General features: G+C 43.0%; 1 protein-coding gene across 2 annotated transcripts in view; it reads left to right on the forward strand.

Moving 5' to 3' along the window:
* The window catches only part of ALAS2 (5'-aminolevulinate synthase 2), a 39774-nt gene that overhangs the window by 4993 nt on the left and 21954 nt on the right, over positions 1-12827 (forward strand). Inside the window, exons 2-3 of one of the 2 annotated variants that reach the window (XM_060763302.2) lie at positions 9130-9211; positions 10891-11082. In XM_060763302.2, coding sequence (XP_060619285.2) covers positions 10908-11082 — 175 coding nt within the window. In that variant the 5' untranslated portion in view covers positions 9130-9211; positions 10891-10907. The remainder of the gene's footprint in view (positions 1-9129; positions 9212-10890; positions 11083-12827) is intronic. The other variant, XM_060763303.2, reaches the window with a different exon arrangement.

Here is a 12827-nt window from a genome sequence, read left to right on the forward strand (position 1 = left end):
TCTTCCTCATGTTCAAATGGAATCTCCTCTCTTGTAGTTTGAAGCCATTGTTCCGCTTCCTAGTCTCCAAGGAAGCAGAAAACAAGCTTGCTCCCTCCTCCTTGTGGCTTCCTTTCACATATTGATATATGGACTCCAAGATCTTTTTCACACGTACTGCTCTCAAGCCAGGCATTGTCCCCCATTCTGTATCTTTGCATTTCGTTTTTTCTGCCTAAGTGGAGTATCTTGCATTTGTCACTGTTGAACTTCATTTCGTTAGCTTTAATTCTCTAATCTGTCAAGATAGTTTTGAATCCTGCTCCTGTCTTCTGGAGTATTGGCTATTCCTTCTAAATTGGTGTCGTCTGCAAACTTGATGATCATGCCTTCTAACCCTTCATCTAAGTCATTGATAAAGATGTTGAACAGGACCGGGCCCAGGACGGGACCCTGCTTGTGGCACTCCGCTCATCACTTCTTTCCAGAATGAAGAGGAAGCATTGGGGAGAATCACCCTCTGGGTTTGTCCATTTAAGCAATTACAGATCCACTTCACCGTAGTTTTGCCTAGCCCACATTGGACTATACTAAGTTCATTTCTGCCCCAGAAATACCACATTTGAGGGTTCTTCAAAAAGTTTCCACACTTTTCTTAACTTTGATTCTTATAAAAACAAATTATATCACTTTTCTACACAGTCACCTTTCTTGACAATGGATGTTTCCCAACTTTTTAATGCTATCTGCAAAAAATGTTTTTGGTTGAATGTGTAGTCACTAATGCATAACTGGCTTCACATCATCTGCTTGTGTTTATGTTTCTCTATCAGTTGCCAAGGCACCTACCTGGCACACAGTTTATTGAACTTAAGGCTGTCATGAATCATTGGCTTGGTTAGACCACACTTGGAATATTGTGTCCAATTCTGGGCACCACAATTCAAGAGAGATATTGACAAGCTGGAATGTGTCCAGAGGAGGGCAACGAAAATGATCAAGGGTCTGGAGAACAAGCCCTATGAGGAGCGGCTTAAAGAGCTGGGAATGTTTAGCTTTTGCTGGTGCCTTTTTGGATCATGCTTCAAAGTGTTATTTTGTATTGATCTTTTAGAACATTGCTTTTGCTTTTAAGAACTTTTTATCTTTTACTTTTAATAAACTATAAAGACTTCTGGCTGTGTGCAGTTTGGTGTTTTCAGCAAGATGAACCTATTCTGAGGTGCGACAGGGATCCATGACAGCATCTCTCTGTCTCCTATTGTGTCTGTTGATGTCAGAACAAGGTAACAACATAGCCAGTAAGGATGGGGTAGAGCAACCTCTCTTTACTTGTTGAGCAGGCATCTCAACCAGTAAAGAGAGGCGACTCGACCACAGTGGCTAGGCGATCCCAAGGAGTTAGCATCACTTACTGATTTCCCGACTCCATGAAAAACTTATTCCCAGTAGTAATCACTCTTTGGAAAATAAAATGAGCAATGTGTTCTTCTTTCTGTGTTGCTCTTGTCTTTCTCCCAATTGACTCTCGTTATGTATATGGCAGTAATGGTTCAGGGTTCTCACCTTCTTTCTTATCATCCCAGACGCAACTTGTTGTTTGTTGTTACGTCTTTCAGGACCAAATTATACCAAGTCTCTCATAACATATCCTTGGCAATATTTATCCAGAAGATGTTTCATTTTCTTGGCTGAGAGAATGTCTTGTCCAAGGTCACCGAGTGATTTTTTGTGGCCGAATGAGGACTTGAACTCTGTTTTCCCCAAGTTCCCTGCTACACCATGCTGTCTCCCTGAACTCAAGATAAGAATATCCCTAAACCGGTCATGTAAAAATAAAGATGCATCATGCAACAACAGGGAAATTATCAAAGCATTCTCTTCCAAAGACAGACAACCTTACCCACACACCCACTTTCCTCTTGATGAGCCAGGGTGCTTTGTGTCCTGAGGCTGGGAAAAACATCAGTGTCTACTGCGTAAATACAGTCGCTTGGCAAAAGTTCACTAATTATGTTTCAAAGAAGATCAAAAAGAATTCTGGATAAAATGTGGCAAGGTGTGGAAAGGATCTGTCTTGCTGAACTGGTTTCCAGGCCAGTCCAACCTCAGGCAATGGGTTCAGATTCAGCCTCCAGAAACAGGCCCACTGTACACACCAAAGGGGGGCTGTCAGTCAAGAGTGGCATCTCCAAGAGCAAGGCATCTTGTTTTGAAGTCAGTCTAAGAATGGTCACATCCATAGCTGTTGATCTGGCTTGTAAATGCAAAGTGCCCTTTGTTCAGAAATTATGGTTTAATGTATTGTCAAAGGCTTTCATGTCCAGAATCACTGGGTTGTTGTAGGTTTTTTCGGGCTATATGGCCATGTTCTAGAGGCATTCTCTCCTGACGTTTCGTCTGCATCTATGGCAAGCATCCTCACTACCTCTGAGGATGCTTGCCATAGATGCAGGCGAAATGTCAGGAGAGAATGCCTCTAGAACATGGCCATATAGCCCGAAAAAACCTACAACAACCCAAATTATGGTTTGTTACTCAGACACAAGCCACAATCTGAATCCAGGGTACAGTTATTATTATTATTATTATTATTATTATTATTAAACTTTATTTGTACCCCGCTAGCATCTTCCGAAGGACTCGATGCGGCTTACAAAGGCCAAGGCTTCAACACACAACATAACAATACAAAACCCAAAGCAAATTAAAAACAATTAAAGCAAAATAACAATTAAACAATTAAAGCAATATAAGCAATAAACAATACACTAGGACACAATGAAATTGGGCCTGGCCAGAGTAATGGGTACAGGATTAAAAGTGCTGATGTGACAGGTGGGATATAAGGCTTATAGGGCAAGTGCAGTGTGCAGCGTGCGGCAATCTTAGTTTAAATAAAGTGCTTCTGGGACTTGGTATTGGAGATTTCCTATTCTGGGAAGGCACATCGGAACAGCCAGGTCTTCAAGTTCTTTCTAAAGACTGCCAGGGTAGGGGCTTGTCTAAGATCTTTGGGGAGGGTGTTCCAGAGTTGGGGAGCCACCACAGAAAAGGCCCTGTCTCGTGTCCCCACCAAACGCGCTTGCGATGCAGGCGGGATCACGAGCCTCTCCAGATGACCAAATTGAACGCGTGGGTTCGTAGACGGAGATGCGGTCACAAAGGTAGGATGGTCCCAAACCGTTCAGGGCTTTGTAGGTAAGCACCTGCACCTTAAATTGGGCTCAGAAAATAAACGGCAGCCAGTGGAGCTCCTTGAACAGGAGGGTTGACCTCTCTCTGTAGGGGGCCCCAGTTAACATCCTGGCCGCTGCTCGTTGGACCAGTTGGAACTTCCGAGCCGTTTTCAAGGGCAGCCCCACATAGAGCACATTGCAGTAGTCCAATCTGGAGGTGACCAAGGCATGGACCACCCCGGCCAGATCAGCCTTCGCGAGGTACGGTCACAGTTAGAGCACGTCTCAGTTGTGCGAAAGCCCTCCCAGACACCGCCGACGCCTGAGCCTCAAGCGTAAGCGATGAATCCAAGAGGACTCCCAAACTGCGGACTTGTGGCTTCAGGGGGAGTGTAACCCCATCCAGCACAGGTTGCCACCCTATACCCCGGTCAGGTTTACGATCGACCAGGAGAACCTCTGTCTTATCGGGATTGATCTTCAGCTTGTTCCTCCTCATCCAGATAGACACAGTTGATGTCATCTAAAAAGCCTTGGAGCTGGGAGGCAACCACCCGCTCCAGCACCTTACCCAAGAAAGGGAGATTGGAGATTGGTCTGAAGTTGTTCAGCACCGTGGAGTCAAGGGAAACCTTTTTAAGGAGTGGACGAACCACAGCTTGTTTCAGGTGAGATGGGAAAAACCCCTGCTCCAACGATGCATTAATGATCAACACAAACCAATCAACCAACCCCTCCCTGGCCGATTTGATTAGCCAAGACGGGCAAGGGTCCAGAGCCGACGTGGTTGCCCTCACAGCTCCAAGGACCTCTTCCACGGTCTCAGGAAGAACAAGCCTAAAAGAATCCCACAAAATCGGACAAGCAGATGCCTCAAAATCGGACAAGCAGATACAGTTGGTCCTCTGTATCCACAGATTCTCTGTCTATGGATTCAATAGCCCTTTGAAGGCAACCATGTGACCATCAATGAAAAAGAGTTTCACGCCCCCCATTTTAGACTATGTAGGCCATATATCTACTGTACTTTATTTTGAGGCAAAGATTGCTCTCAACAACACGTCTCAGAGTTCCACTTGCCAGCCTTGGAGGTACAAGGGAGGGCCATGGCTTCATGTTAATTAAAGGCTACTTTCTTTCTAGAATTGTTCAGAAAGGAAAATAGACATTTAAGACAGCTTTAAATGCAGAGAAGAAACAAACATACCTATTTTTGAGTAGGTGAGAAAGACTTTTGTGGTCTGACTCACTGGTGAAAACAAGAAGCAACTTGGTTTTTTTGTTGGTTCGTTAGATTTATAAGCCAAACTTCTGTATAAGTATAGCATTGTTATTGTTGTGTGCGGACATGTCGACTTCATTATATGGTGGCCTCGTTGTACGGTTCTCTTGACAATATTGTGCAGAAGGTACTAGTGCCATTGCCTTTCTCTGATGCTGAGAGAGTGTGCCTTGTTAAATCACTCAAGAACTTGCAGGACTGAGTGGAAATACACTCTCCTAGAGTTCCAGTCCAACATATAGACTTAGCATCTATATAAATTAAAATGTAATGTTCGTTTGTGGGATTAACAGAACTTAAAAACCACTGGACGAATTGACACCAAATTTGGACACAAGACACCTAACAACCCAATGTATATCCTTCACTCAAAAATTGATTTTGTCATTTGGGAATCATAGTTGCTGGGATTTATAGTACACCTACAATCAAAGAGCATTCTGAACTCCACCAATAATGGAATTGAACCAATCTTGGGACACAGAACTCCCATGACCAACATAAAATACTAGAAGAGTTTGGTGGGCATTGGCCTTGAGTTTGGGAGTTGTAGTTCACCTACATCCAGAGATCACTTTGGACTCAAACAATGATGGATCTGGACCAAACTTGGCATGAATCCTCAATTTGCCCAAATGTGAACACTGGTGGAGTTTGGGGGAAATAGACCCTGACATTTGTGCATTGTAGTTTCTGGGATTTATAGTTCACCTACAATTAAAGAGCATGCTGAACCCCACCAACAACAGTATTGGGCAAACTTCCCACACTGAACCCCCATGATCAACAGAAAATACTTAAGGCCATCCAGTCCAACTCCCTTCACCAGAGCAAGAAAACGTAATCAAAGCCCTCCTGACAAAGAGCCATCCAGCCATAGGTATAGATATATGATTCACACATACACAGATATAGTCAGAGGCGGCCCTAGGTAAGTTTTAACAGTAAGCAAACAGTATCCCCCCCCCCCCCCCCAATCACTGATATATATTTTGTGTTTGTCGTGGGAGTTCTGTGTGCCATATTTGGTTCAATTCCATCATTGGTGGAGTTCAGAATGCTCTTTGATTGTAGGTGAACTATACATCCCAGTAACTACAACTCGCATATGTCAAGGTCTATTTCCCCCCAGTAGTGCCTCAAGAGCGCCTCTGGGCAAAATCAACTATACTGCAAATGCTTACTTTGCGTAATGGGTTGAGCCGCCCCTGGATATAGTATCATCGATTTGAAAGGGACCCCTAAAGAAGGACAATTATATGTCGCATGTTTCAGAGTAGCCAAACCAGACAATCTCCACATCAACACTGACATAGAAACAGTAAGGAATACCGTTCCAGAAAGGAATTACATATATTAGAAACCATTACTTTATTTTCCAGATCACGAGACTGGGCCACAGCAACGCGTGGCAGGGAATGGCTAGTATGCTCTAAAAGAAAATATGGACAGAACACTGTAAAACCTCAAAACTTGTAGACCATAATTTAGTGATAAAATAACAAGAGAAAATATAGAAACACAAAACCTAGGAAACACAAGCATGCCAGTGCCGGTGTGAAGAAGGACTTGGGGGACCAGGGTTTAAATTACTACTCAGAACAACAAAACAACAAGAAAAAGAATACAAGTCCCCAAAGCCAAGGAGCTTGTAATTTATATTTTGGAGGGAGGGAGTGGGAAAAAGATGAAAAAATTAGGGAGAAGTAGGGTAACAAACTAATTGAAAAAGGAAGACATTGACAATTACCTTTCAAGTTTGCTTAAGGAAGCATTCCTTAACACTCACTCACTCACTCACTTACACGGACACTTTACAAAGGCAACTTACAAGGGCAGGTTCAGCAAATGATAGATCCCCAGACTGATATTTGATTTGGTTGGGTGAGAGTATACAACCCTGCCGTACGCCTTTCCCAATCTTGAACCCGTCTGTTGTTCCATGGTCAGTTCTGACTGTTGCTTCTTGGTTCTTATACAGATTCCTCAGGAGAGAGACAAGGTGATTTGGTATGCCCAGACCACCAAGAACTTGCCACAATTTATTATGATCCACACAGTCAAAGGCTTTAGAATAGTCAATAAAATAGAAATAGATGTTTTTCTGAAACTCCCTGCCCTTCTCCATGTTTTGTTCTAATTACGTTTTAGGATATTGTTTTAGAGGAAACTGAATTTACATATTTTAAGATGGTGTCCTTTTTGTTATGATTGCTAAGTTTGCTGGGGAGTACTTTCCAACAACATCCTAAGGGTAATGTGATTCCCTGCTGAATGGATTTTAGGGTGATTGCATGGTGTTTTGAGTGCTGAGCTACAACTCCAGAGACCAGGGCTTGAATCCTTCACTCAGCCATAGAAATCCACTGGGGGATCTTGCGCAAGTCATACTTTCTCAGCCTCAAAGGAAGACAAGAGCAAGCCTTTTCTGAACAAATCTTGACAAGCAACCACTGTGATAGGTTCAGCTTGGGCCCAAGGTTTAGCACAGCTGGTAAATCACCAACAATTATAGGATCTATCAACCGAAAGATTGCAAGTTTGAAGCCCCGGGTCGGCGTGAGCTGCCGACTATCAGCCTAGATCATTGCTTACCTAAGCAATTCAAAAACAGCTTTAGCTATAATTAGAGAAATTAGGTACTGCTAAAAGCGGGGGAGGTGTTTCACAATGCCATAAAGAAAGAAGATCAGAAAATGCATCTTTCTTTATGGCATTGTGAAACATTTGAAGTCATGAAACCAAAAATATAGGATCCAGCACCAACCATTTGTAAGCCACTGCTCCAGAACAGGACATTTTGCTGCCCAAAGGCAAGGACAATAGCAACCCTTCTCCCCATTTGCCATATGGCAGATAGCTGAATTACCAGTTGAATCCTATATCAATATTAGCAACGGGATAGCATGGGTAAGAAATAAGGGGTTCAAGAACTGATCATTCCAAGACCCCCAAGAACAGTAAGAAGGATTAGGGGAAAGAGGCAAACAATGCCTCTTTCCTGGAGCCAGGAGACTCTCGCTCCAGCCTCCAAGCAGATGCCACTGAGGCAGTTATCTCACTCGGCTTGTGTTATCTCACTCAGTTGTGCCAGCCGTGGCCAGCCGTGGTTTCCCACAGCTTCTTGTGACAATGACAACATATGTAAAGAGAGATAGTTCATTGTTCAGAATCTTGTGATTGGCACTGCTTGGAACACTTTGTTCCAATCCAGCTGATAGTGGACACGCAGTGCAAAACAAATGCCATAACCAGAAAAGGGGGAGAGCAGTGATTCCTTCAACTGCTCATTTCGTCCTTAGTTATTCATGCCTTCAAGTCATTTCCGACCTATGGGAATGTTAAGGCAAACATATCACAGTCTTCTTGGAATGTTTTGTCCAAAAAAGGTTTGTCATTGCATCCTTCTAAGGCTGAGAGAGTGTGACGCACCCCAAATCTTCTTCATTCTTTCTTAGGCGATTTCTCATAGCCTGAAGATGATGGTCCTCCAAGTCTTCACCCCAAATCATTAATGTCTGAAATGTATTAAATGCCTTCAGTGTTGTTCTAGTGCTGTGGTTCTCAACCTTCTTAATGCTGCGACCCCTTAATACAGTTCCTCATGTTGTGGTGACTCCCAACCATAAAATTATTTTCGTTGCTACTTCATAACTGCAATTTTGCAACTGTTATGTATCGTCATATGAATATCTGATATGCAGGATGTATTTTCATTCACTGGACCACATTTGGCACACATACCTGATACGCCCAAATTTGAATACTGGTGGGGTTTGGGGGGATTGATTTTGTAATTTGGGAGCTGTAGTTGCTGGTATTTATAGTTCACCTACAATAAAAGAGCATTCTGGACTCCACCAATGATGGAATTGAACCAAACTTGGCACACATAACTCCCATGAACAAGAGAAAATACTGGAGGGGTTTGGTGGGCACTGACCTTGAATTTTGGAGTTGTAGTTCACCTAAACCCAGAGATAACTGTGGACTCAAACAATGATGTTTCTGGACCAAATTGGCACAAATACTCAATATGCCCAAATGTGAACACTAGTAGAGTTTGGAGAAAATAAACCTTGTCATTTGGGAGTTGTAGTTGCTGGGATGTATAGTTCACCTACAATCAAAGAGCATTCTGAACCCCACCAACGATTGAATTGAACCAAACTTGGCACACAGTTCTGCCATGACCAACAGAAAATACTGGAAGGGTTTAGTGGGCAATATCCTTTGGTGGAGTTGTAGTTCACCTACATCCAGAGATCACTGTGGACTCAAACAATGATGGATGTGGACCAAACTCTATACGAATACTCAATATGCCCAAATGTGAACACTGGAGGAGTTTGGGGAAAATAGAATCTTGACATTTGGGAGTTGTAGTTGTTGAGATTTATAGTTCACCTACAATCACAGAGCATTCTGAACCCCACCAACGATAGAATTGGGCCAAACCTCCCACACCTCCTATGTGGGCCACAGCAACGCGTGGCAGGGGACGGCTAGTTTTATATAAGAGACACCATTTAACTATGCCATTACATATAGTGGGACTTAAGCATCCAAAGGTATCCATATCAGATCTTGAATCCAAACTTCAGCAGATAGAAAAGGCCCACAGTGTGGATTTTTGTGGATATAAATACAACTCTTTAATAACAACAGAAGAATTTTTTTATCCTCCAGCTCCCTTTCTCCATTTTATGCAGCAAAGGACTATCACAGCAGTCCCAAAACTAAGGCCTGCGGGCTGAATACAGCCCCCAAGGTAATTTACTTAGCCTAGTCCTAAACTTTAATCTTAGGGTCACCTTGAGATTGAAACAACTTGAAGGCACACAACTATCCTGTGGGGACGAGAGAGGGGGCCTTTTCGGTGGTGGCCCCTCGACTCTGGAACTCCCTAAAGACATCAGACAGGCTCCAACTCTGGCAGTCTTCAGGAGGAGCTTGAAGACGTGGCTGTTCCAGTGTGCCTTCCGGAATAATGATCCCATAGCACTTTGTCCTCCAAAGCACTTTATATTTGTATTGTCGAAGGCTTTCATGGCTAGAATCACTCAGTTCTTGTGGGGGTTTTTCGGGCTATATGGCCATGTTCTAGAGGCATTTCTCCTGACGTTTCGCCTGCATCTATGGCAAGCATCCTCAGAGGTGAGGTCTGCTGGAACTGGGGAAAAAGGGGTTTATATATCTGTGGAATGACCAGGGTGAGACAAAGGGCTTTTGTAAGTTGGGCTAGGTGTGAATCTTTCCACTGACCACCTTGATTAGCATACAATGGGCTGACTGTGCCTGGAGCAAACTCTTCTTGAAAGGTGATTAGATGTCCCTGCCTGTTTTTCTCTCTTTATATTTCTTTAAATCTGCTCATATGCCCTTCCACAAACACCAGTATCACCTTTCGTTCATGTCCCAGCATTATTTCCAATTTTAACTCTACATTTGGCCTTCCCATTGTTTTTAATTATGTGTTGTTTTATTGATAATGCTGTGTATTTTATTGTCTATATGTTTTTAAATTGCTTGTATTGTTGTTATTATTGCTTGTATTGTTGTGTTTTGGCCCGACCTCATGTAAGCTGCATGTACGCCCTTGGGGAGATGGTAGCGGGGTACAAATAAAGTGTTATTATTATTATTATTATTATTATTATTATTATCCTAATTAACTTCATTATCTCCAAAACGATCCTATCCTAATTAACTTTATTATCTCCAAAAGCAGGACCACACTTCCCAATTAAATACTGAGTTTATGTTGCTTAAAATTGTTACTCATTTTAAATATTAATGTTTTTTGCACTACAAATAAGATATGTGCAGTGTGCATAGGGATCTGTTCATATTTTTTTCAAACTATAGTCAGGTCCCCCAACAGCTTGAGGGACCATGAACCGGCCCTCGGCTTGCAAAGTTTAAGGAACCCTTGAACTAATGGGCAGTCTTTGAAAAGTACAAAGACAAGAAATCATTCAATGTAGTGATGAGGGAACTTAAGTCAGTAGACAATCTGTCATCATGATGCTTAAAGAGCTGGGCATGTTTAGCCTGAAGAAGAGAAGGCGGAGAGGAGATATGATAGCCATGTATAAATATGTGAGAGGAAGCCACAGGGAGGAGGGAGCAAGCTTGTTTTCTGCTTCCCTGGAGACTAGGACGCGGAATAATGGCTTCAAATTACAAGAAAGGAGATTCCATCTGAACATGAGGAAGAACTTCCTGACTGTGAGAGCCGTTCAGCAGTGGAACTCTCTGCCCCAGAGTGTGGTGGAGGCTCCTTCTTTGGAAGCTTTTAAACAGAGGCTGGATGGCCATCTGTCAGGGGTGATTTGAATGCAATATTCCTGCTTCTTGGCAGGGGGTTGGACTGGATGGCCCATGAGGTCTCTTCCAACTCTTTGTTTCTATGATGCCTCCTCACAGCTTTAATTTTTCTCCAAACAGCAGCAGATTTGGGTACCATGGCCTCTCTCCTGCAGTGCTGTCCGTTCTTCACCCGAGATCCAGCCACCGTCCTGCACAAACTGCGTCCTTTGATGGTCCGCAGTGCTCAGCGCTGCCCTGCCTTTATGACTCGCAGTTTCTCCCAGTCTGTTGCCAACCTACAGCATGGAAAGGAGACTCCTGGGGACACAGGTAAGCCAAGAGGGACTGGAGAGACTAGGGATCTGGCGGTTGTGAGGAGGAACATGTACAGGTGAAGTAGACTCTTTCAACACCATACACACTTTATGTATGGTCAATACATTTGGAAGAAAAGCAGTTGGCCCTCTACTTTTGCAGGAATTAGGCATGCAGGTCGCACAGAAAAGTGAGAAAACTGTAAATAAAATAAAATCCAATGTTTTAAACTGAGAGAATACCTCCCCAGGAATTTCTAGTTTCTGGAGATTACTCTACTTATTATTTATTTTATTTACAGCTTTTATATTCCTCCCTTCTCACCCCGCAGGGGACTCAGGGCGGATTACAGTGTACACATATATGGCAAACATTCAATGCCACTTTTGACATACAACATATACAGACATACACAGAGGCTATTTAACTTTTTCTGGCCGCAAGGGGAGCTGTCGCTTTCATCGTCCATCTGCGACGCTGATGAAGCACTTCCGCATTCCCCGCATGCTTCCCCGCTGGAATGCTTTGCTGGAGTCTTCTTTATGGCCTCATAAATTATTATTTATTTATTTATTTACTTTGCTTATATACCGCTGTATCTCAAGCCCAAAGGCGACTCACGGCGGTTCACAAACAGTAAAAACAGTAGAAACAGCAGTGGTTCCATACAACATATAACAATTGACTTAACACATTATCCATAAATTACCAATAAGCAATTACAATGCACAATTATTACAAAAAACAACCGTTAATTTATAAACTAATAATAAATTAGTTAATTTAGCCTCCCCACACTTTAAGGTGGTACCTAATTTTCCTACTTGACAGATGCAACTGGCTTTCGGGTTGCAAAGGTCGACAACAGGCTACACAATGGTTGGAAACCCACTCCAACCCGGGCTGGCTTCGAACTCATGACCTTTTGGTCAGAGTGATCTTAATGCAGCTGACACTCAGCCAGCTGCGCCACAATCCCGGTGCACCAGATCTTGATCATAGAATTGCTATGGAGGAGCTACCAATGCCTGGAGTTGTGGGTCCCAACCACAAATGGAGTCCCCTTAGCTCAATGGTCATGAAAAAAAACTCCTATTGGCTGTTTTAAACATTTACATGGATCTGTTATGCAATGTGTATTGTGAACTCTACTTACATGAATCTGTTATGCAATGTGCATAGTGGACTCTAGAGAAGATGCTTCAGTTGTACTTCATAAAAAGGGAAATTATCCTGTTTAGCACACCTTGCAAATGCTGATTGGTTATCAGTAAATGTTTATGGAGCCTCCGGTGGCGCAGTGGGTTAAACCCCTGTGCCGGCAAGACTGAAGACCGACAGGTCGCAAGTTTGAAACTGGGGAGAGGCGGATGAGCTCCCTCTATCAGCTCCAGCTCTTCATGCAGGGACATGAGAGAAGCCTCCCACAAGGATGATAAAAACATCAAATCATCCAGGCGTCCCCTGGGCAACGTCCTTGCAGATGGCCAATTCTCTCACACCAGAAGCAACTTGCTCCTAACACGACAAAAAAAAATCAGTAAATGTTTAATTTTTATAACTACACTCAGTCCCCAAGTTAAAAACATCTGACTTACTAACAACTCTTAGTTAAGACTGGGGTGAGGCAACAAGAGGTGAGAGAAATCTACCCCTTGAAAGGGAAATTCACTCCTGAAAGAGTTGTCATGGAGAAAAGGTGTCTTTGCTGAAGCTTTATTAACAATCTTTGTTCCCACAACAAGCATTTTTTTTTCAAA

The sequence above is a fragment of the Anolis sagrei genome, chromosome 2 (assembly GCF_037176765.1).
Source record: "Anolis sagrei isolate rAnoSag1 chromosome 2, rAnoSag1.mat, whole genome shotgun sequence".
NCBI classification, from domain to species: domain Eukaryota; kingdom Metazoa; phylum Chordata; class Lepidosauria; order Squamata; family Dactyloidae; genus Anolis; species Anolis sagrei.